The 23144-nt window shown below is 44.7% G+C and overlaps 1 protein-coding gene across 2 annotated transcripts in view; it reads left to right on the top strand.

Annotated features, from left to right (window-relative positions):
• The window catches only part of PKP2 (plakophilin 2), a 107014-nt gene extending 84278 nt beyond the window's left edge, over positions 1–22736 (top strand). Inside the window, exons 9-13 of one of the 2 annotated variants that reach the window (XM_051850923.2) lie at positions 134–307; positions 11320–11473; positions 15922–16111; positions 21141–21228; positions 21361–22736. In XM_051850923.2, the coding sequence (XP_051706883.1) occupies positions 134–307; positions 11320–11473; positions 15922–16111; positions 21141–21228; positions 21361–21429 (675 nt within the window). In that variant the 3' untranslated portion in view covers positions 21430–22736. The remainder of the gene's footprint in view (positions 1–133; positions 308–11319; positions 11474–15921; positions 16112–21140; positions 21229–21360) is intronic. The other variant, XM_051850924.2, reaches the window with a different exon arrangement.
• Positions 22737–23144: the final 408 nt, after the last annotated feature.

The following is a 23144-nucleotide window of genomic DNA, read 5'->3' as shown; positions in this document are numbered from 1 at the left end:
TTGACATTTATGCTTCAAGGGCTTATGCAAACGATCAGTCTCTCTAGATAGCATTTCTGGTCTCTTGGTTTGGGTGTGGATGGTGGAAGCCCCTCAAAGTGCATTCACTGTGGACTCCGTTGTGTGTGGTCAGCAGTTCCAGGACATGCCAATGCCGGAGGAGAAGAGCAACCCCAAGGGCGTGGAGTGGCTGTGGCACTCCATCGTGATAAGGATGTACTTGTCCCTGATTGCCAAGAGTGTCCGAAACTTCACACAGGAAGCCTCTTTGGGAGCTCTGCAGAATCTCACAGCAGGAAGTGGACCAGTGAGTAGTGTGCCTGTCCTTCTACTGTGTAAGAGAGTAGCACGGTAGACCTACCCACATTAGGTGCAGAGGTGAAGCGTGAGGTGAGAGCGGACGTCTTCTCACTCTGCAGGACAGTTCTACAGAGAGCGTCCCAGCTCTCCAGGACTCGGAGCCTCACCTCCACGACACTAAGCCACACTGCAGACACAAGACTTGCAGACACTGGTGTTGGTCAGCGTTCATTCAGTTACCAGTATCAGCATGTCGCTTCCAACTGGTTTACACAAAAAAGGGAATTTCTTGGCTCTTGAAACTGAAAATGTCTGGGGCAGGTTATCTGTCACAACTGGACTTGGGTGCTGTGGGTTTCATAATTATACTCCATCTCCGTTTGCTCTGTTGGTTTGGTTCTCAAATGGCCCATCCATACGATCAGGAAGATGGCTAGAAAGTATTGCAGGCTTGTGTTTTGCCAGCCCAGCATCCCCACAAGAAAAAAAAGTCTGTTCATTAATAACATTAATAACAGAGAGTGTATCTCATTGGCCTGGTCAGGATCTCTTGTCCATTTCTGAACCATTGCTTCTGGCTAGCGGGCTGTGATGTCCTCACTGTCCAGCTCTGAGCAGTGTACCCACATGTGAACTTTAGGAGCCTGTGTTTGAGCAGGTGGGGGTCACTGCCACTTACACCACATGGACAGAAGAGGTAAAAGAACGGCTCCCCAGTGGAAAACTAGAGGGAATAAATGCTGGGCAGGCAAAAACAACAGATGCCCACTGCAGTGTGGAGTTGGAAAGGACATCTGTGCTTTTGTGTCCTAGAAATTTAACTACAAAATAAAGAGCTAATTCTCTTTCCAGATGCACTCCTTTCATAGCAGTGAAGTCAAAATATATAAAATAGTGAAGGCTTATTGCCTTCCATGTGTATTTTACACCATGAACATATTTAGGAATTCTATAAATATTTAATTAGTTGAGCTACATTTATATTCTCTGCCTTGATTGTAAAATGACTTGAATACGCTCCCCTTAAATAGTTCATTATATGGCCAGCTGCCAAGTGTCGATTGCCATAGAGAAAAGCATGCCTGTAGGGAATGAGAATGTTAGTTATTCTTTACCTCAGAAACCATGTTCTTTGATGCGTGTATTTACACAGATGATTGTTCCCAGTATAGTAGAAAGTTGTTAAATACTCAAACCAGTATTCCTCTTTTTGTTTTTCTGTAAAATATATTTGTGCACAGAGAAATAGGGAACTACCATGAAGTCTCTAATGACGTAGGGACATTAATTTATCACCTCACTTCCCATTTTTGCTATTCTAGGTTTCCCAAAACCATTTCTTTTATGCTGCCAAACTACAGCTGTCTCTATTCCCAGAGACTTGAACTTGGCTAGAGATTTATGAGAGGAGATTGTTGGCTTCATGGAACAATGCTATGAGGCCCTTTATTCTTTTAAATTATGATATGCTTTTTACTAAAGTTTTGACTTACATGTATGACCTTCTGATCATTAATTTTCCTGATGTTTATGCTTATATGGTATGATAGAGATCCAATTTCTGAAAAGAATCAGTCATGAGAAAAACGTGAAAAATAAGCCATCAGACATAGTTCCAGGAAATGGTCTGTCCACTGACCATGTTTCCTTAGCCGAGATAGTGCTGAGCAGTCGATGACTAGAACCTAAACTGAAATAAATAGCTTTCCAAAAAATTCCAGATTATATAATTTAAATATTCAATATCACAACATAAATTCTATTTAAATATAACAACCTCATTTTAAGTTTTATAATTGAGATATAATGGCCCCTCTACTAATAAGGAAGTGATGGATTCACAGTATTTGTCTGCTTAGCAAACTCTGTAAGTGGTGTAAGTTTCAAGATGAAGCACTGCAGGGAATCCTGGCGAGGTGGTGGCTGAGTGAGCTCATCCAGCATGCATCTCCCTGTGGGGGCACCAGTTGCAGCAGCTCTCCATGTTCCACTGGGGAAGGAGGTGAGAGGCCATAGTGGCTGGGTTTAGGCTAAAGAGAAGAAACGATGCTTTGAAAGAGGACCCAGAAAGAGTTGCTTGCATTACCTCTCCTCCAACCCCACACAGCACTTGAGAGAGTTACCTCCCACCTGGGGAGAGGGCAGAGGCATTAAGTCCAAGCCTTAGTCCCAGAGTCCCAGGCGTGCCATGGTGAAACCTGGTGCTGAGGAGAGCCCTGCTGCCCTGCTGCCCCCAGAGCCCCCGGAACCACACAGCCAGCCTTGGGTGGCTCAGCCTGAAGAGTGCCTAGGAAGCAGGCAAGCATCATCAACCCCTGGCCTGGGGAAGCAGCATTGCCTGAGTGGGTTGGTGTGCAGGGATCCCATGAAGCAAGTAGACAGTGCCCTGCAAAACTGTTGCTTTGTCATGCTTGGCTCTGATGACAGCTGAAGAATCTGTGTGGAAAGCATGTTACTGTGCTCAGCTGGAACCAAAACCAGTGAAGGAGTTCCCACCAGAGCCCAGCACTCATCACAGCAGAAAGTCCGTTACTACTGAGGCCACTCTGTAAACCTGACGGAAGCAGCTGACCCCCCACCCCAACCCCAGAGACACAAAGTCAACACAAGGGCATGAGAAACCTGACAAAACCAATATGATACCTCCAACAGAACACAGTGACAATCTAGCTACAGAATAAAAACAGTAAAGATCTACAGGCTACCTGACAAAGAATTCAGAAGAATGATTTTAAGAAAACTTAACAAGGTAATAGAGAATATAGACAGACAATTCAGCGGCCTTAGGAAGACACTGCATGATGTGAGTGGGAAATTCAGCAGAGACAGGGATCATTAAAAAAAATAGGAAGTACTAGAGCTAGATAACTTAGTAAAACAAATTAAAAATGCAGATGAGAACCTCAAACAATTGAGCAGGCAGAAGGATTTCTGACCATGAAAACCAGACTTTTGAAATAACCCAGTCAGACAAAAAAAGAAAGGGGTTGGGGGGTGGGGAGCGAGTGGGGAGCAAGGAAGCAAAGATGGAAGGAAGGAAGTATCTGAGTTTCTGAGTGCCTGGGTTCAAGTCTCAGCTCTGCACGGGACACTGAAATTGAGTTCCTGGCTTTTGGCTTTGTCCTGGCCCAGCTCCAACCATTGAGGGCATTTGAGAAGTGAACCAGTAGTTGGGAACTCTTTGCATCTGTCTCTCTGCCTTTAAAAAAAATCATTGCTCTTCTTCAGAAAACTAATTAAGATGTTTAAAAAGTAGATAGAAAGGCTTTGAGACCTATGAAATATTATTAAATGAGCAACCATGTGCATTATGAGTGTTCCAGAAGGAAAAGTGAAAGAAAAAGACAGAAGACATGTTCAGTAAAGTAGCTGGTGGAAACTTCACAAATCTTAGGAAAGATACAGATGCAGATACTGAAGAGCAGAAATCTCAAAGGAACTCTCAGGTTAAGTCATAAAAGATCATCGCTGAGATGTATTATGATCCAATTATGCAAAAATGTAAGGCAAAGAGAGATTTCTAAAAACAGAAGAAAAGTGTCAAGTTACTAACTAAAGAATCCCCCTTAGGTTAATGAAAGATTTCTCAGCAGAAACCTTGTAGTCCAGGAAATAGAAGATTCCCAGCCTCAGGTACTATACCCAGCAAAACTATCACTCACAAATGACGGAGGCTGCATGACAAGCAAAAACTAAGGGACTTTGTTATCACCAGTCGGGCAGTACAGGAAACACTTAAGGGATTGTTGGAAACAAAAGACTGATATCTACCATCATGAAAACGCATAATAGTACAAATCTCAAAGGTAGAGCTGATATGCTAAGGAAAAAGTGAAGAGAATCAAACCTGGCAATACAGAAAATGACCAAACCACCTAAATGAGCAAGAGGAACAAGGAAAAGAGGATACACAGTTTAAAAAATAACAAAATGACAAAATTAAAGATACGTAGTTAACAAAAAAAACCTAACATCCTCACCAGAGTACCTTCATTTAGCAATAATAACCTTGAATATAAATGGATTATGTTTCCAAATTAAAACAACCTACTGGGCCGGCGCCGCAGCTCACTAGGCTAATCCTCCGCCTGCGGTGCCAGCACCCCAGGTTCTAGTCCAGGCTGGGGCACCCGATTCTGTCCCGGTTGCTCCTCTTCCAGTCCAGCTCTCTGCTGTGGCCTGGAAAGGCAGTGGAGGATGGCCCAAGTGCTTGGGCCCTGCATCCACGTGGGAGACCAGGAGGAAGCACCTGGCTCCTGGCTTCAGATCAGCACAGCACGCCAGCCGTAGCGGCTGTTTGGGGGGTGAACCAACGGAAGGAAGACCTGTCTCTGTCTCGCTCGCTCTCTCTCTAACTGCCTGTAAAAAAAAAAAAAAAAAAAAAAAAAAAAAAAAAAAAAAAAAAAAAAACTTACTGTCCCTACTACCCTACTGGCTGAATGGTTTTTTGAAAAGAAAAAAAGACCCAGTGATATTCTGCCTATAAGAGATTCAGTTAACCAGTAAAAATATACACAGACCAAAAGTTGAAGGAATAAAAAAACTTCCTTTCAAATGGAAACCAAAAACAAGCAGCAGTACCTATATAGCAGAAAAAATAGACCATCACTAAAAAACTGAAAAAGCAAGGATGCTCACTGTGTAATGAAAAGGGATCAGTTCAGCAAGAAGAAATAACAATTGTTGTATATGTATACCTGCGGCACTGGAGCATCCAGTTATATAAAGCAAGCATCATTGGATCTAAAGGGAGAGATAGAGAGATAGACTCGAATAGTACAACACCCCACTCATCATTAGGCCCGTAATGCAGACCCCAAAGATTAACAAAGAAACATCTGTTAAACTATACAATAAAATGGTAGACCTAGTAGACAGTTACAGAATTTTTATTTCATCAAATGGCTGCAGAGCACACATGCTTATCAGCACGTGGAAAGCATTTGTTAAGCTACTAAAACAAGTTTCTGCAAATTCTAAACAGTGGAAATCATAGCACGTGTCTTCTCTAACCACAATGAAATAAAGTAAGAATGAACAAGAGGAACTCCATAATTGGAAATACATGGAAGCTAAAAATACTGTTCTCCTGGATGGCCAGTGGTCAAGAGGAAATCAGAGGGAGGGCCTGCTGCTGTGGTATGGTGGGTAAAGCTGCTGCCTGTGGTTCTGGCATCCCATATGGGCACCGGTTCAAGTCCTGGCTGCTCCACTTCCAGTCCACTTCCTTGCTAATGCTCCTGAGAAAGCAGCAGAAGATGGTCCAAGTCATCTCCCATATGGGAGACCCAGAAGAAGCTCCCGGCTCCTGGTTTCAAATCAGCCCATTTCCAATTATTGTACCATTTGAGAAGTGAACCAGTACAGGGAAGATTCTCTCTCTCTCTCTGCCTCTCTCTTTCTCTGTCATACTGTGTGTGTGTATTGCAAATAAATATTTTTTAAAAAAGAAAGGAGGGCTGGCACTGTGGTGTAGCAGGTAAGGCCACCATCTGCATTGCCAGCATCCCAAATATTGGCGCCAGTTCGAGTCCCAGCTGTTCCACTTCTGACCTGGCTCTCCTATCTGTCTCTCCCTCTCTCTGTAACTCTGTCTCTCAAATAAAGAAATGAAATCTTTAAAAAAAAATGTACCTCAACTTCATAAGGGCTATGTAAGATAAAGCCTACATCATACTGAATGGGGAAAAGTTGCTGTTGTTTCTTCTAAGATCAGGAAGAAAACAAGGACGACCACTTCCACCAGAATCAACATGGGACTGGAATTCTTGGCAAGAGCAATAAGGCAAAAGGATAAAAATGCACCCAAATAAGAAAAGAGGAAGTCAAATTATCCTTGTTTGTGACAACATGATACTATATATAGAAAAACTGAAAAGACATCACTAAAAACCTGTTAGAACTTAAATGAATTCAGGGGCTGGTGCAGTAGCATGGCAGATTAGGCTATGGCCTACAGTGCGGCATCCCATATAGACATGGTTCAAGTCCTGGCTAGTCCACTTCCAATCCCACTCCTTGCTAATGTGCCTGGGAAAGCAGTAGAAGATGGCCCAAGTTCTTGGGCCCCTGCACCCACATGGGAGATCTGGAAGAAGCTCCTGGCTCCTGGCTTCAGGTTGGCCCAGCTCCAGCAGTTGCGGCCATTGGGAGAGTGAACCAGTGGATGAACTACCTCTCTGCCTCTCCCTCTCTGTATCTGTAACTCTGCCTCTCAAATAAATAAATAAAAGCTGGGAGCATTACCATATCTGACTTCAAAATATGCTACAAAACTATAGGAACCAAAATAACATGATATACTGGCATAAAAACAGATGCATAGACCAATGGAACAAAATAGAGAACCCAGAAATATTTACAGCCAATTGGTTTTTGACAGAGATGACAAACATATGTTGGAGAGAATTTTTTTCCCATAAATGGTACTGGAAAAACTGGGTATCTGTATGCAGAAGAACGAAACTAGACTGTTACTTCTCAACCCTGTCCAAAAATTGACTCAAGCAAAGCTATAAACATAAAACTCAAAACTTTCAAACTGCTAGGGGCTGGTACTGTGGCACAGCTGGTTAAAGCCCTGGCCTGAAGCACCAGCATCCCATATAGGCGCTGGTTCTAGTCCTGGCTATTCCTCTTCCGATCCAGCTCACCCACGTAAGAGACCCAGAAGAAACTCCTGGCTCCTGGCTTTGGATCAGCGCAGCTCCAGCTATTGCGTCCATCTGGCAAGAAATTAAATTCATCTGACAAGGAATTAAATTCCCAAATATATGTATCGGAATTCAGTTAACCAGCAAAACAAAAAACAAAAAGAAAAAGTAAAAATGAGTGAATGACCGAAATAGATATTTCTCAAAGGAAGACATACAGATTGCCAACAAGTAAATGAAAGAGTGATTAGTATCACTAATTATCGGGAAAATACAAATCAAAATCTCAGTGAGATGCCACCTCACCCCAATTAGAATAGCTAGTATCAGAAAGACAAAAGGTACAGATGCTGGTGAGGATTAGAACAAGTTCTTTTTTTTTTTTTTACATCTTGTTTTTATTGCAGCACTATTTACAGTAGCCAAGATATGGTAGCAATCTAGGTGTCCACAGATGGATGAAAGGATAAAAACAGTGATATAAATACATCTCTCTATATAATCTATACATATACACACAATAGAATATTATTCAGCCAAAAAAATCGTGAGATTCTGTCATACTAGCAGTCAGGCTTAGAAGGGCAGACTGCGTGCTTTCATTTATATGTGGAAGCTAAAGTTGATCTCCAAGAAGGGAAGAGAACAGTAGTTACCAGAACAGGAAGAACATAGTGCAGGGAGGGTTGGAGAGAGAATATTGATGGTTCACTGATGTAGCTGGGTAGGAGGAACAATCTCTCATGTTCTGCAGCATAGTAAGGTAACTGGGGTTGCAACAGTTAACTGATTGTTTCAAAGTAGTGTGTAAAGAAGATTTTGTATGTTCTCAACGCAAAGAAAGGATGTATGTCCACGGTGGTGGTGATGGCACTAACCCCAGTGTGGTCATGACACTTTGTGTACATTTGTTGAAATGCCACACTGTACCCATAAATATGTACAGTTACTTTGTATTCTCAGAATTATTTAAAAATAAGATTTTAAAAAAAGATCAAACAGCATAAAGTAAAAGTTAGAAATCATTGAAATAAACAGTTTCCAAGCTTCTAAAACACTAAATATTTACTTTGATATCCATGAATGGTGGGATGAGATATATCCCTTACCTCATACCTTCTTCAAAAAGTCATTTCCGACAGGAATGAGATCTAAATATGTCAGGTAAAATGGTAACACTTAGGGCTGGTGCTGTGGCATAGCAGTAAAGCCGCCATCTGCAGCACTGGCATCCCATGTGGGCGCTGGTTTAAGTCCCAGCTGCTTCACTTCTGATCCAGCTCCCTACTATGGCCTTGGAAAGCAGTAAAAAAGGACCAAGTCCTTGGGCCCCTGCACCCACGTGGGAGACCTGGAAGAAGGTACTTGCTCCTGGCTTCAGATCGACCCAGCTCCAGCCATTGCAGCCATGTGGGAAGTGAACCAGTGGATAAAAGATCTCTCTCTCTTGCTCTCTTGCTCTCTCTCTCTCTGCCTCTGCCTCCACCTCTCTCTAACTCTGCCTTTCAAATTAATAAATAAATCTTTTTCTAAAAAAATAAAGCTTGTAAACAACAACATGAAAGAATATCTTCATGATATAGAATAGTAAAAGATTTCTGAAAAGTAGACACTAAAAGTACTAGCCGTAAAATGATCATTTAATAAACTGAGTACATAAAATTAACCACTTATGATAACAGAAAGGGTTGTTAAGATATAGAAGGTAATCCATAGAGTAGGAAGATATTTGCAGCACACATTAAGTAACAAAGTTTGGTATCCAGAAAATACAGACAAGTCATCAAGTTAACAGTGAAAGCTAACCCAAAGGAAGATGGAAAAAAGACTTGAACCTATGCCTCACAAGAGACAATATTGAAATGCTGAATAAACATTAAACAATGTATGGTCAGCCACAGTAGTAATAAGGGGAGTGGGAATTAGAAGTGCTGTTTAAGAACAGTTGACTAACTGATTAATAGGCTCACATATTCCCAAATGCCGGGATATAGGATTTCTACTTGGTAAATATATTTACCTTCCTTGCTGAGCAAGTTGTAAAGGCATCCACCTGCAGACTTTCCCATTGCCCTCAGCGAATCAGAGTGAGGGAGTTTGCGCTGAGCTTCCCCTAAGCTGAATAAATCGTTTGGAGGTCCTGATTTCATCCACTCACATGTTTTCATCATTTTAATGTTAACATCAAAGTGCTTTAAAAAATTTAAGAAATATTTTTTGACACTTTAATTCATCTATTTCCTCATCTTGTTATTAAGCAACTTCTAAAATGACAATAAATCTTAGGCAACTTGGCAGCATATTTATGCAGTTCTATTCAGTAAGCACTTACATAGGACCTGTCATGTACTGGGTACCATGAAAGGGACATTCTGAGAGGTTAAAAAAAAGGGGGAGAGGCCAGTGCCACGGCTCACTAGGCTAATCCTCCGCCTGTGGCGCCGGTACCCCAGATTCTGTCCCGGTTGCTCCTCTTCCAGTCCAGCTCTCTGCTGTGGCCCGGGAGTGCAGTGGAGGATGGCCCAAGTGCTTGGGCCCTGCACCCGCATGGGAGACCAGGAGAGGCACCTGGCTCCTGGCTTCGGATCGGCGCAGCGTGCCAGCCGTGGCGGCCATTTGGGAGGTGAACTATCAGAAGGAAGACCTTTCTCTCTGTCTCTCTCTCACTGTCTAACTCTACCTGTCAAAAAAAAAGGTGGGGGGGGGGAGGATGAATGAAAATGCATTTCCTCCTTTAAAGGAGAACTATTGTGTGATTTGGAAGGAGAGAAAAGAAGACTGTAGACTATGGAGGACTCTATGAGCCATACTCAGATGAACACTGTTCTGAGGCAGTGAGGCATCATGGGAGGGTTTAAGCCTGAAGTAGAACATAAGCTGATCAGATTATAGAAAGATCATCCTGGTAGAAGGCTTTGAAATCCCCACAGATGCTTAAGAAACAGCAGTTGAATACAAGCATTTGAGTTTCCAGTTGAGACTGGAGACCACAAGTTTGCAGAAGGACCAGTCTTCAAATGAACCATTTTCTCTAGCTGTATTGGGTGGCTATATATAAAACCAGGAAAGCCATAAAGCTAAATCAACTCAATATTGCAGGTTTTTGTTGCTGTTGTTGTTGTTTTAAAGATTTATTTGTTTGAAAGGCAGAGTTAGAGAGAGGCAGAAGCAGAGGCAGAGAGAGAGAGAGAGAGAGAGATCTTCCATCCACTGTTCACCCTCCAGATGTCCGCAAAGGCCAGAGCTAGGCTGAGCCGAAGCCAGGAGCCAGGAGCTTCTTCCCGGTCTCCCACGTGGGGTCCAAGAACTTGGGCCATCTTATACTGCTTTCCCAGGCCATTGCGGGGAGCTGAGCCGGAAGTGGAGCAGCCAGGACTTGAACCAGTGTTCATGTGGGATGCCGGCACTGCAGGTGGAGGCTTTACCTGCTAAGCCACAGCAGCAGCCCGAGTACTGCAGTTCTGATGATTGAGTGAAAAATAAGCCCGAATGACAAGATTATCGAGGCGATTGGCAAGTGCAGAGAAGCACTGTGGGAGGGAGGAAAGGAGAGCAAGGAGGCCAGAAGACGTGTGAGGAGCTGGACATGGACCAGTTTGTGTTTGCAGAGGCAGCGGATCTCAGCAAACACAGGTTCTGTGTGGTTCTGGGGGTCCGCAGCTGATGGATGGAGGAGATGAAACCGGTGCTTCTTGGGAAGTCTAGGAACCGTGAGGTCATCACTGTAGTCATCTACACGGGTTGGAGGTGGAGAAAGCTGTGAAGCAGGGTCCAAAGCCCCAGGTGGAATTGAGGGAAGAAGCAGTAGGCCTTGAGTGACAGAGAGAACATCATGGGGCCGGAGAGGAAATGGAGGGGGAGGCCTCTGGACTCCAGGGAAGACTGATGGATGTGGTTTGAGGCTGATCCCAACCAGAACTGGGAGAAAGGCCACTCATCTTTTATAGTTAGGGGGTTTGTCTGTAGAGAAAATTCCGAACAATCATACAACATTAAGTGGGTGGGGAAAAGGACCATCAATACACACAGGCTGGGAAAGAGCCATTGATGTTAGAGTAGAGGCTATGATTGCAAAGGAATGAGGCCCCAAGTGGGCTAGATAGCAGACCCAGTTTAATTCATACACCCAGATGCAAAAAATGTACCAGCTAACCAAATCCAACACTGCATGTAAACATACTGAATGATTTTATCTAGTAATTGAATTGAAAACCTCATGCAGTTTACAAGAAAATATCTTTAGACTGGTTTCCACTCTGTTGTAGCTTGTAACACGAGTTCCTCACCTTCTAGTAATCTGTAGGAAGCTCATTATCACCTTGGAATCCCATGCCCTAGCACTCACTGGGTACATCTCACAAAACAGATGCCGACGTCGGTAGCTCAGACGGTCGTCCAGAAGGAAAACGGGCTCCAGCACACCCGGAAGATGCTGCACGTCGGCGACCCCAGCGTGAAAAAGACCGCCGTCTCGCTGCTGCGGAACCTGTCCCGGATTCTCTCTCTGCAGAATGAAATCGGTGAGTTGGCAGTAGTGTCCACCTATACTGACCGTCTTCAGAAACCAAAAATGCGAATGCAGCGAGTTACTGTCCGAATGATGTTGTCTAAAATAGCCATAGACTGGAGATGCACATCTCAAACAAAAGGTGATAAACAGACCTGACGTTCTCACTGGAACTCAAGTTGGATTCTCTTCGTGTCTAGCGTTTTTTTGTTTTAATTACTACAGAGGAGAATGATAACAATACTAAGAAGTAACAGGTAAGTAATATGTTTGACATTTTTTGTCCCTCTGCTGTGCTGTCCTGTGGTGTCTTTCTCCATGTTGTGCTTTCACAGTGTTCTCTGTATGGCCCACGTGAGCCCTGCTCTTCTAGAACATTAAAAAAAAAAAAAAATGATGCAGCAGGTGTTTGCTTTAGGAGCATGGCACTATATTGGATGAGGTTTAAAAAAACAAAGATAATCACAAGAAAAAGAACAAAAGGACAGCACATTTGGCTTAGATGGCTTTCAGAGTAAATGCAAGGAGACACGAGGATTTGCCACTGCCCTTTTGGTTTGAGAGTCTGCATTACTGACAGTTGGTAACCATAACACATTAACAGATAACATAGTTTGTCATCTCCTTCCATCAGGGAGTATCTGGTCATTGTTGAAGCAAGTCAAAAACTATAAAAATGAGATAAGTGGAAGTTGGTGCTACAATGAGGCATGCTTCCTAATACTTCATAAATCGGCCATTTCTCAAAATCTTTATTTGGTTTTTCATAAAATTCCACTAAAGTTATGAACAATTTTTTTAAGATTTCTTTATTTAGTTGAAAGAGTTACACAGAGAAGAAGAAGCAGAGAGAGTGAGAGGTCTTTTATCTGCTGGGTCACTCCCCAGTTGGCCACAGCAGCTGGAGCTGTGCAGATCCGAAAACAGGAGCCAGGAGCTTCTTCTGGGTCTCCCATGCGGGTGCAGGAGCCCAAGCACTTGGACTATTTTCCACTGCTTTCCCAGGGCATAGAGAGAGCTGGATTGGAAATGGATCAGCCAGGACTTGAACCGGTGCCCATATGCGATGCCAGCACTGCAGGCAGCAACTTTACCCGCTATGCCACAGCACCGGCCCCATGAACAAATTTTTGTTTGCTGTAATGTATTAGATTTGGTTATGTGTGCACATAAACAAAACACCATGGACATTGAAGTCTGCGGATAGGTTTCGCTAAAGTTATTTTTTTTAAAAGATTTTATTTATTTGAGAGTGACAGAAAGAAAGGGAGAGAAGGAAGGAGGTCTTCCATCTGCTGATTCACTCCCCAAATGGCTGCAATGGCCAGGACTGGGCCAAGCCAAAGCCAGGACCCTGGAAGTCCATCAGGATGTCCCACAAGATGAGTGCAGGGGCCCCAAGCACTTGGGCCATCTTCTGCTGCTTTCCCCAGGCCGTTAGCAAAGAGCTGGATGGGAAGAGGAGCAGCTGGGACTCGAATTGGTACCCATATGGGATGCCGGTGTCACAGGCAGTGGCTTTTACCTGCTGTGCCACAGAGCTAGCCCCTAAAGTAATTTTCAAAGGTAGCCAGCAGCACACTTGACAGGAAGTTATACAATGGTCTTATGACCATTATAAATATGAAGAGAGCCTAGAAATTTTCAGTGACTCTAAAAGAAAGCTTTCCCTAGGCACTCTCAAGATTAAGAATGTTCTCCCCATTGTGTGTCTTTTTGGGCTTTTGTTCCAGACCTCAGTAGAGGTATATTGTATTTTAACTTCTTTTTCTTTACTCAAATGATACATTGACTCCATCTTCAAAACACTGCCAAGGTGAATTAACTGCCCTGTTCACTGATGTATAATCTAGGGTAGCAGTGCTGTTGGACTCCGACCCTGCAGGCCCCTAACTGTTGGCAGGATATAGCTGAAGCCCCGTGCATTTTGTGAGATGATGATACCAGTAAACCTCACTTTAAAGACAACAGTGGGGGCCAACGTGGTGGTATAGTAGGTAAAGCTGCCACCTGCGACACTGACATCCCTGTTGGCACTGCTTCATGTCTGGCGGCTCCACTTTTGATCCAGCTCCCTGCTAATGGCCTGGAAAATGCAGCAGAAGGTGCCCCTAGGGTCTAGGTTCCTGCCACCCACATGGGAGACCTGGGTGAAGCTCCTGGCTTCAGCCTGGTCCAACTCTGGCAACGTTGCAGTTGTCTGGGGAGTGAACCAGCAGATGGAAGATCTCTCCTGTGTCTCTCTCTCCCTCTTTCTCTGCAACTCTGACTTTCAAATAAATAAATAAATCTTTATTAAAAATGAAAAAAGGCCAACAGGAGGCAGATACTTCAGCAAGATAAATGCAGTTCTAAAATTCCAAATTAAGGGTGAGCGTCTTAGCACAGAATGCTAAGCTGCTGCTTGGGATGCCAGCATCCAGTATCATAGCGCCTGGGATCAGGTTGCACCTCCACTCCTGGTGCAGCGTTCTTCTCTTCCGTTGCACACCGTGGGAAGCAGCAGGTGCTGATTCAAGTACCTGGGTCCCTGCCATCCGCATGGGATACCTGAGTTCCAAGCTCCTGGCTTCAAGTCTGGCCCACCCCTAAGCTGTTGAGGGCCTTTAGGTCGTGAACGAAAGAATGGGAGATCTCTGTCTCTCCCCTTCTCTCCCTCTCAATATCTCTCTCTCATCTTAGAAAAGTGAATATAAATTTTTAAAATGGTTTATTTCTCTTTTAAAAATAGTAAAATGTTATATGCATTGAAAAAACTTTTAGAAGTAGAGATAATTTTTTTTTTTTTACTTTTGACAGGCAGAGTGGACAGTGAGAGAGAGAGAGACAGAGAGAAAGGTCTTCCTTTTTCCGTTGGTTCACCCTCCAATGGCCGCCACGGCTGGCACACCATGCTGATCCGAAGCCAGGAGCCAGGTGCCTCTCCTGGTCTCCCATGTGAGTGCAGGGCCCAAGGGCCTGGGCCATCCTCCACTGCACTCCCTGGCCACAGCAGAGAGCTGGCCTGGAAGAGGGGCAACAGGGACAGAATCCGTTTTGCCCTGACCAGGACTAGAACCCGGTGTGCCGGTGCCGCAGGCGGAGGATTAGCCTATTGAGCCGCGGTGCCATCCGAGATAATTTTTAAAACTCTTTTTAGGTCACCATTAATACTGTTGTAGAAAAACGGGTTCTATTAGCATGTTAGTGTATTTCTTCTTGGGCTTCTTATACACATTGTCCATAACATGCATTCATAATAAAAATAATTACTGATTTTTATGTAGAATATTGACAAACATTTCTTGTTATACATGCTTCTTGCCTATATTTGGGGGAGCATAATATTCTTTGCAGTTAACATATTCTTCGCATTAATCATATTCTTATCATTGGGACATTTAAATTTTTTCATTTATGTTCGAGTATACTGTTGCCATAAAGATCTCTCCAGAGGGGCCAGAGCTGCGGCGTAGCAGGTAAAGCTGCTGCTTACAGGGCCAGCATCCTATATGGGTGCCGATTCGAGTCATGGCAGGTCCACTTCTAATCCAGCTCCCTGCTAATGCACCTGGGAAAGCAGTGGAGGACGGCCCAAATCCTTGGGCCCTGCACCCACATAGGAGACCTGGAAGAAGCTCCAGTCTTTTGGCTTCAGATTGGCTCAGCTCCGGCCATTACAGATATCTGGGGAGTGAACCAGTGGATGGAAGACCTCTCTCTCTCTCTCTCTCTCTCCTCTGCCTCTCTCTGTAACTCTTTCAAATAAATCTTTTTTTTTAAAAAAAAAAAAAAAGATCCTTTCAGGAAGCTTTTTCCATTTTAAAGTCATCTTTATTCCCAGAAGTAGAACTACTGAACTCAAAAATATGAAAATGTGGCCAGCACCGTGGCTCAATAGGCTGATCCTCCACCTGCAGTGCCGGCACCCTGGGTTCTAGTCCCGGTCAGGGTGCTGGATTCTGTCCCAGTTGCTCCTCTTCCAGTCCAGCTCTCTGCTGTGGCCTGGGAGTGCAGTGGAGGATGGCCCACGTGCTTGCGCCCTGTACCCGCATGGGAGACCAGGAGGAAGCACCTGGCTCCTGGCTTCGGATCAGCGCAGTGCGCCAGCTGTAGTGGCCACTTGGAGGGGGGTGAACCAACGGAAAAAAAGGAAGACCTTTCTCTCTGTCTCTCTCTCACACTCTCTAACTCTGCCTTTAAAGAAAAAAAAAAAAAGAATAAGAAAATGTTTTAAATTCTTGGCATTTGTTGTATTGCTTCCTGAAAAGATTTTAAAGTACTAAGCATAGAATATCTCTTTTTAAATTTTTTTTTTTAATTTTGATTAGAGAGGTTACATCTTTTCAAATCTCTGTTAACCAACTGTGTTTCTTTTCAAAAATCTCCTTTACCTAAGATGTTGGAATCTTGAGATTAAGAATCAATCTTTTTAATCAAGTGGAGGGTTTTTTTTTGTTTGTTTTCTGTTTCATTTTGCAGCCAAAGAAACTCTGCCAGATTTAGTCTCCATAATTCCTGACACAGTCCCAACTACGGACCTTCTCACCGAGACTACAGCCTCTGCCTGTTACACACTGAACAATATCATCCAAAACAGTTACCAGAATGCACGAGACCTTCTGAACACAGGGGGCCTGCAGAAAATCATGACCATCAGCGCAGGCGATGCGTAAGTCCTTCTGCCTCTTTGCCTCCCACCACTCGTATGAGTGGATACTCTAGTCTGAGTGTCCAGCCAGGGAGGACCACGGGCAGCGTGAGCACAGGCAAGACCCTGAAGCTGGGCCAGACGATCTGAGGTGGATGTTTGTCACCGTGAGTAAAATGCTGGTGAACACCCCATCCTGTGTCAGTGTACCGTGGTTCAAGTCCCAGCTCCACTCCGTTCCCACAAGTGCACGCTGGGGAGCAGCAGGTGATGGCTTAGGTCCTTGGGTCTTTGCCACCCCTGTGGGAGACTTGGATTGAGTTCCTAGCTGCCCCCTTTGGCCTGGCCCAGCCCCTGCCATTGTAGTCATGTGGGGAGTGGACCAGTGGATGGGAGGTGTCTCTTCTTGTTTTAAAAAAAAATCAAGTTCATGGAAAAGGGGCATTAAAAGTCAAATTTGGGAAATATCAACACAAACTCCATAGATGTCTTGGTAGTATCTTCCAGCATTTATTGACCTAATGAGTTTATTTCCCAGAGCCGCAGCTATAGTTTGGGAACAGCGGAGTGTAGGCAAAGCGGGAGTCCTGTGGACTGGGAAAGAGATTTCCTCTCTCACATCTGTGGAGCAGATGACAAAAAGCCAAGTGACTTAGAAGAATAGCACGAGAAGTGGGAGCAGCCGGCCGAGAAATTTTTGCTTCTCAGTTTTCTGTGTACATCTCTTCCCTTCCTTACTCCTCTGTGAGAGCAGGAGGTATAACACGTATGTGAGCCCTCCCACCTCCCTGGCCCGTGCATGAGAGGTCTTAAAGTTCATGGAAGAGGAATTTTTATGAAAAAACCATGCATGGATTGCAAAGGTCATTTCCACCAAAATAGACCTATCTTTTATTTCTATTTTCCATGAAATTTTTGAAGTACCTTGTATAGCCTAGTTATCACTAATTTTTAATTTAGAGGGATGAGATTGGAGTGGGTTATAAAGATTATCTTTTCTTCCTTAAAGGATTCTGAATTATTCAGCTTGTTACAGATATGTTATTTTTTGTAAGTAACCAGAAAAGAAAAATCTGTTATAGGCTCGTTCTCAGGCCACACAGGTGGGTTTTGTGTGCAGCGCACAGACACGTACTGTGCAGGAGTGAAGATGGGGTCTGTGCTGCCCTGAGGTGAACATCAGCACCACCCCAGCCCACTGCATTGGAGGTCCCTGTGCTGTGCAGCCCCCAAGTCTGCAGAGCACCTGAAGAGGACCCCAGTCAGAGTCTGATCATTAAAAGGAGCCCCGAGCCCAGTCCTGAACGGCGATTGCTTGGGAGTCAGCGTGTCCACCTGCCCCCAGAGTCCAGCAGGCAGCAGGTGCCCAGTCTTTGTGAAGTGAATGAATAATCGCTTTAAAACAGAAATGACTCTCCCAGGTGATCCAACTTCTCAGACAATCACTGTAGGATGATACAGTCTTAACTACCTGAGTACCCAGACGTAATTGTTGCCCGTGGGATGAGGCCATCATTTTAGGCCAGTTCCTGTAGCTTAGCAAGGTGGGAGATGTGTCACTTGCTTCTTGTAGATTGGTCAGTAAGTCCCCACACACTCTGTCTCAAAAAAACAAAAAGTCAACACATAGCTTCTACCTGCTTCTCTTTGCTTACTAGTGTTGAATGTGATCTGTAATTTATTGGCTAACCTGGGAACTACTTGTCATTTACAATGTTCTGTCATGAGTAAAAAACTCCAAGTGGCAAACAACCAGCTTGTAAAGGAACGCTCTGAAGGTGACACCCCTACAGTGTAAGGACCGTCCCCAAGTCTGAGTATTAGAGACGCCACAGCTTTCACAGAGCTGTCGTTTTAGCTTACTACCAAGAAGCCCAGGAGCTGCAGGCATCCAGGAAGTACTAATTAGACGTCCCCTGCAAGGTCAGCACGGAAGGGAAAGCTTTCAGATAATGCGTGACCTCAGCGTGCGTCTCCATCAGCTCCACGTTCTGTATTCTTGGTTACATGTTCACAAGCCCCTTTGTTACGGAGAAGTTTTATTTAGGGTTCTGGTATCACGGTGCAGCAAGTTAAGCTGCCTTCTGCCATGCCAGCATCGCATATTTGAGTACCCGTTTGAGTCCCAGCTGCTCTGCTTCTATTCCAGCTCCCTGCTACTGTGCCTGGTAAGGCAGCAGAACACAGGCCAAGGGCTTGGACCCCTGCTGTCCACATGGGAGACCAGATGGAGCTCCGGGCTCCTGGCTTCACCTGGCCAAGCCCTGGCCATTGTGGCTGTTTGAGGGGTGAACCACTGGATAGAAGCACGCGCTCTCTTTCTCTTCCTATCGATCTACCCTTCAAATAAAAATAAAATCTTGGCCGGCACCGTGGCTCCCTTATCTAATCCTTCGCCTGCGGCACTGGCACCCCAGGTTCTAGTCCCGGTCGGGCGCCAGATTCTGTCCCAGTTGCCCCTCTCCAAGTCCAGCTCTCTGCTGTAGCCCGGGAGTGCCGTGGAGGATGGCCCAAGTGCTTGGGCCCTGCACCCATATGGGAGACCAGGATAAGTACCTGGCTCCTGGCTTTGGATCAGCGCAGCACACCAGCCGCAACGCGCCGGCCCTAGTGGCCACTAGGGAGGTGAACCAAAGGAAGACCTTTCTCTCTGTCTCTTTCTCACTGTCTAACTCTGCCTGTCAAAAAATAAAAATAAAAAAAGAAAATGTGACATTTTTCTTGCCGTTTCTGACTTATTTCACTTAGCACGATCATCTACAGTTACATCCATTTTTTTTTTTGCAAATGTCAGGATTGAATTGTTTTTACGGCTGAGTAATATTCTGTCATGTATATGTACATTTTATTTATCTAAACAAATTTTAAATGATAAAGTTTTTTAAAAAATAAAAAGATACCCATGTCCCATAGCAGCAGCGTGCCTGACCCCAGCTCCCTGCTAATGCAGACCCTTGGAGGCAGCAGTGACGGCCCTCACAGTCAGACTCTTGCCACCATGTAGGAGACGTGGATTACTGAGTTCCTGGTGCCTGGCTTTGGCCCAGGCCAGCCCTAGCTCTTGTGAACATTTGAGGAGTAAGGCAGTGGGTAGGATATATCTGTGGGCTCTGTGTATGTATATATATTTATCTGCCTCTCAAACAAGTAATTTTTTTTTTAATTTTTATTTTTTTATTTTTATTTTTTTTATTTTTTTGACAGGCAGAGTGGACAGTGAGAGAGAGAGACAGAGAGAAAGGTCTTCCTTTGCCGTTGGTTCACCCTCCAATGGCCGCCGCGGCTCGCGCGCTGCGGCTGGTGCACCGCGCTGATCCGATGGCAGGAGCCAGGAGCCAGGTGCTTTTCCTGGTCTCCCATGGGGTGCAGGGCCCAAGCACCTGGGCCATCCTCCACTGCACTCCCTGGCCACAGCAGAGAGCTGGCCTGGAAGAGGGGTAACCGGGACAGAATCCGGCGCCCCAACCGGGACTAGAACCCGGTGTACCGGCGCCGCTAGGCAGAGGATTAGCCTAGTGAGCTGCGGCACCGGCCACAAGTAATTTATTTTTATACAAAAGTCAGACATTTTACTAGTCAAGTGAAAAAAGAACAAAAAATCTGAGAAGCTGTTGATATTTAGTCACAAGTAGGAAGTTTAAGACCGATGTCAAAGCAGAACATCAAAAGCTAATGTCGTTGTCAAATTCAGTGAAGACTTGGTACAATCTTGTTGCATGTCAGCCCCTTTTATTGTTTTATTTTAAATTTTTATTCACATGTAATCAGCGTACATTTCTGTGAGCGCAGTGCAATGCTGCAGCACATACACACCGTCACCTAGCCTTTCCCTTTCCTTTTGTTAGGAACCTATAACTCCTCTCTTCTGACTCTTTGTACCATTTAGAATGCAGTATTTTGAACTGTGGTAACCCTACTAGCCTGTGGGACACTAAAACTTGTTACTTCTCTGTGGCTGTGTTTAGTCTCTGTTGGCCATCCTGTCCTTTTTTTTTTTTTTTTTTTTTGACAGGCAGAGTTAGACAGTGAGAAAGAGAGAGACAGAGAGAAAGGTCTTGCTTTTCCATTGGTTCACCCCCACAAATGGCTGCTACAACCAGCGCACTGCGCCGATCTGAAGCCAGGAGCCAGGTGCTTCTCCTGGTCTCCCATGGGGTACAGGGCACAAGCACTTGGGCCATCCTCCACTGCACTCCCGGGCCACAGCAGAGAGCTGGAGTGGAAGAGGAGCAACCCGGACAGAATCCGGCGCCCCGACCGGGACTAGAACCCGGGGTGCCGGCAGTGCAGGCAAAGGATTAGCTAAGCGAGCCGCAGCGCCGGCCCTATCCTGTCCTTTCTAGCATCTCGTAGTCACTATTCTAAGCTCAGATTGACTTCCACATGAGAGAGAACAAATGATATTTGCCTTCCTGTGTGTGGTTTATGTCATTTAACAGAATTATCTCCATTTCCTTCCATTTTGCTTTAAATATCTGGGCGTCACTCTTTTTTGTGGCCGAATAATGTTCCACTATGAATATGTACCATGTTTTCTTCCTTGATTCATTGATGAATATGCAGCTTGATTTTACAACTTTGCTGTTGTTCCGGAACAGTTTTTCCATTTGCTCTGTACTAAAACTTATACAGTGATTCTGAAAGTATTTTAACAGTTGCTGCCATAATAATTCTTTTTATTAGCTTGAAAAATAATTTTATTCTATATTCATAGTCACCATGTCCAAAAGCCATATACATTTTTATTCAAACTTTCCCACATTTTACTCTGTAAATAATGCCTCATTAATATGTATATACAAATTCTTTTCTATAAATAAATTCAAGGGTTTGCAACATGTCTAAGAATGTACTCCCTGTGAACAGGGATTTTCTACCCAACAAAAAAAGTGGTCCCAGCCAGTGGAAGCTCACCTTCTATTGGTCTTGTCTGAGCTCACAGATGGCTGGTGAGGAGAAAAGCCAGAGAAGGCGTAGGGATGGCACAGAGGCAGCACCCAGGGGCCTCCTGCATCCTCACTGCTCTGGGAACATGTTTTTTTCTTTCCAGCTACGCCCCCAACAAGGCCAGCAAAGCAGCCAGTGTCCTGCTGTACTCCCTGTGGGCACACACGGAGCTCCACAACGCCTACAAAAAGGTAAGGGTGTAGTTTACAGAGTAGTGGCCCACTTAGTGAACCCTGGTGAGAAGAGACACAGCACTAAAAAACCTCGGTTTTCTCATGTGAGAATTGCGCTGCCTTTCACATTTCTGTTTGCTTATTCCAAAGGCTCAGTTTAAGAAGACAGATTTTGTCAACAGCCGGACTGCCAAAGCCTATCATTCCCTTAAGGACTGAGGAAAAAGGAAGGGGACTGTCAGAAACACCAGCCTCACCGTTCTCAGCTATAAGAAAACCCCAAAGGAAAACACCTATTTTTCTACCATCCAGCCCAGGAAACCCTGGAAAACACGCTTGCTTCTGTCCTTTTCTATTCCCAAGGTCTCCAGAATCCAGAAAATAAATCATCAGAACATGACTGTATTATTAGTCTTCCAGAAGACTGTTGCTACTTTGCTTCCAGTAGATACTGGCAGCGTGGCGTTGTCCTCTGCAAATAGTGATCCTTCTTATCAGGGCCTGTGGCACACGGCCTCCTGGAACCAAACTGTGAGCTCCTGTAGAATAGGCATTCACCGAATCATGTGTAAGAAACACTTTTGTATAGATAGGGGTTTTGAAAGTCTGATTTGTATTCCTTTTCCGGTTTCCATGCTTTCTCACTCACACGCACATTGTGTCACCGTTGAGCCACGAGTGTTTTGTCCTGCAGTGAAACAGAATGGAAGTGCCAAGAAATATCCACAGGTTCTCCAGGAGAAAGTTCAATGGCAAAATTGTTGGTTTGCTTATGTTACTCCCCTTGGGGTTTTCTTCCCTCTGATTTTAAGTGGACTTAAGAAATTCAGACTTCCAAGCATGAGCGGTTGTATGAAAAGGAAGTTGAGAGGAAGTGCTTATAGCAAATTTCAGAATTTTTTTCCACAAAGAAAGACAACTCTGGGTGTAAATGCTGCCCCTGAACACTGAGTCAATGGGACTCTTGCTCAAGGACATAATTTATACTGTTTGATGTGCGGATCTCCTCCGTCAGTGTCAGCTGTGCCCTAGGCCTCCTGAGACCAGGAAGAATGGCCTCTACTGTCCAGCACCAGGAGGAAGCAAGGCTCTGGGTCAGACTGCCGGGCCAGCCCAGGGCACCGAAGACACAGCTCATCCGTGAGTGACCTCATCATTAGCCCAACTTGGCCCAGCGCTTTGAAGAACAACACAGACACGAATCTCACCGGGTTGCTCAAGCCATTATTTCAAGTCAGGGCACCTCCAGGGAAGAACTGTGAGGAAGTCGTGGTCAGGAAGAAGGGCCAGGCCAGGATGCTGGCGCGGTGACACCGTCGCCCTGTGAGGTGGATCTGTACTCCGTGCGAAGTCAGCTGGGCTGGGTGAAAACCATTCATATAGACATAGTCTCAACTGCAGTTTGTTATGTTTTACTTTTGAAAAACGATGCCATTTGTCATAAGAAAATAAGATAAGGAAAAATCCTTCAGACCCTTTGGGCCAGAAAAGCATAATAAAAAATAAATTGCCATTTCCAATTTGAATGTGTACTTAATTCTTTATTACATTTGTAACTTAAATTTCTTGTCAATTTTAAAAGCTTCATGAAGACAACTTAGGTTACAAAATAAAATTAAAGGACAAACCAAAATTAAAGATAATTTATCTCTTCTAGAATTTTAGCGATACTGTATGTTTTAAAGCATTAATGGAGCCTTGACTAGTAATAAACGCAGGGGCGCTGTTACGTCACAGCAGGTGAAGCCGCTGCCTGGGATGCCCCACCCCACGTCAGAGCACCGGTTCAGGTTCCAGGTAATCTGCTTCTGATGCAGCTTCCTGTCGGTGCCTCTTGGGAGGGGCCAGTGATGACCAGGCACTTGGGCCCCTTCCACCCTTGTGGGAGACCCAGATGGAGCTGTAGGGCCCTGGCTTCAGCCTGGCACAGCCCT

This window comes from Oryctolagus cuniculus, chromosome 9 (genome assembly GCF_964237555.1).
Source record: "Oryctolagus cuniculus chromosome 9, mOryCun1.1, whole genome shotgun sequence".
NCBI lineage: Eukaryota > Metazoa > Chordata > Mammalia > Lagomorpha > Leporidae > Oryctolagus > Oryctolagus cuniculus.
Note: the sequence above shows the minus strand (reverse complement) of the source record. Positions and strands in the feature narration are given on the sequence as shown.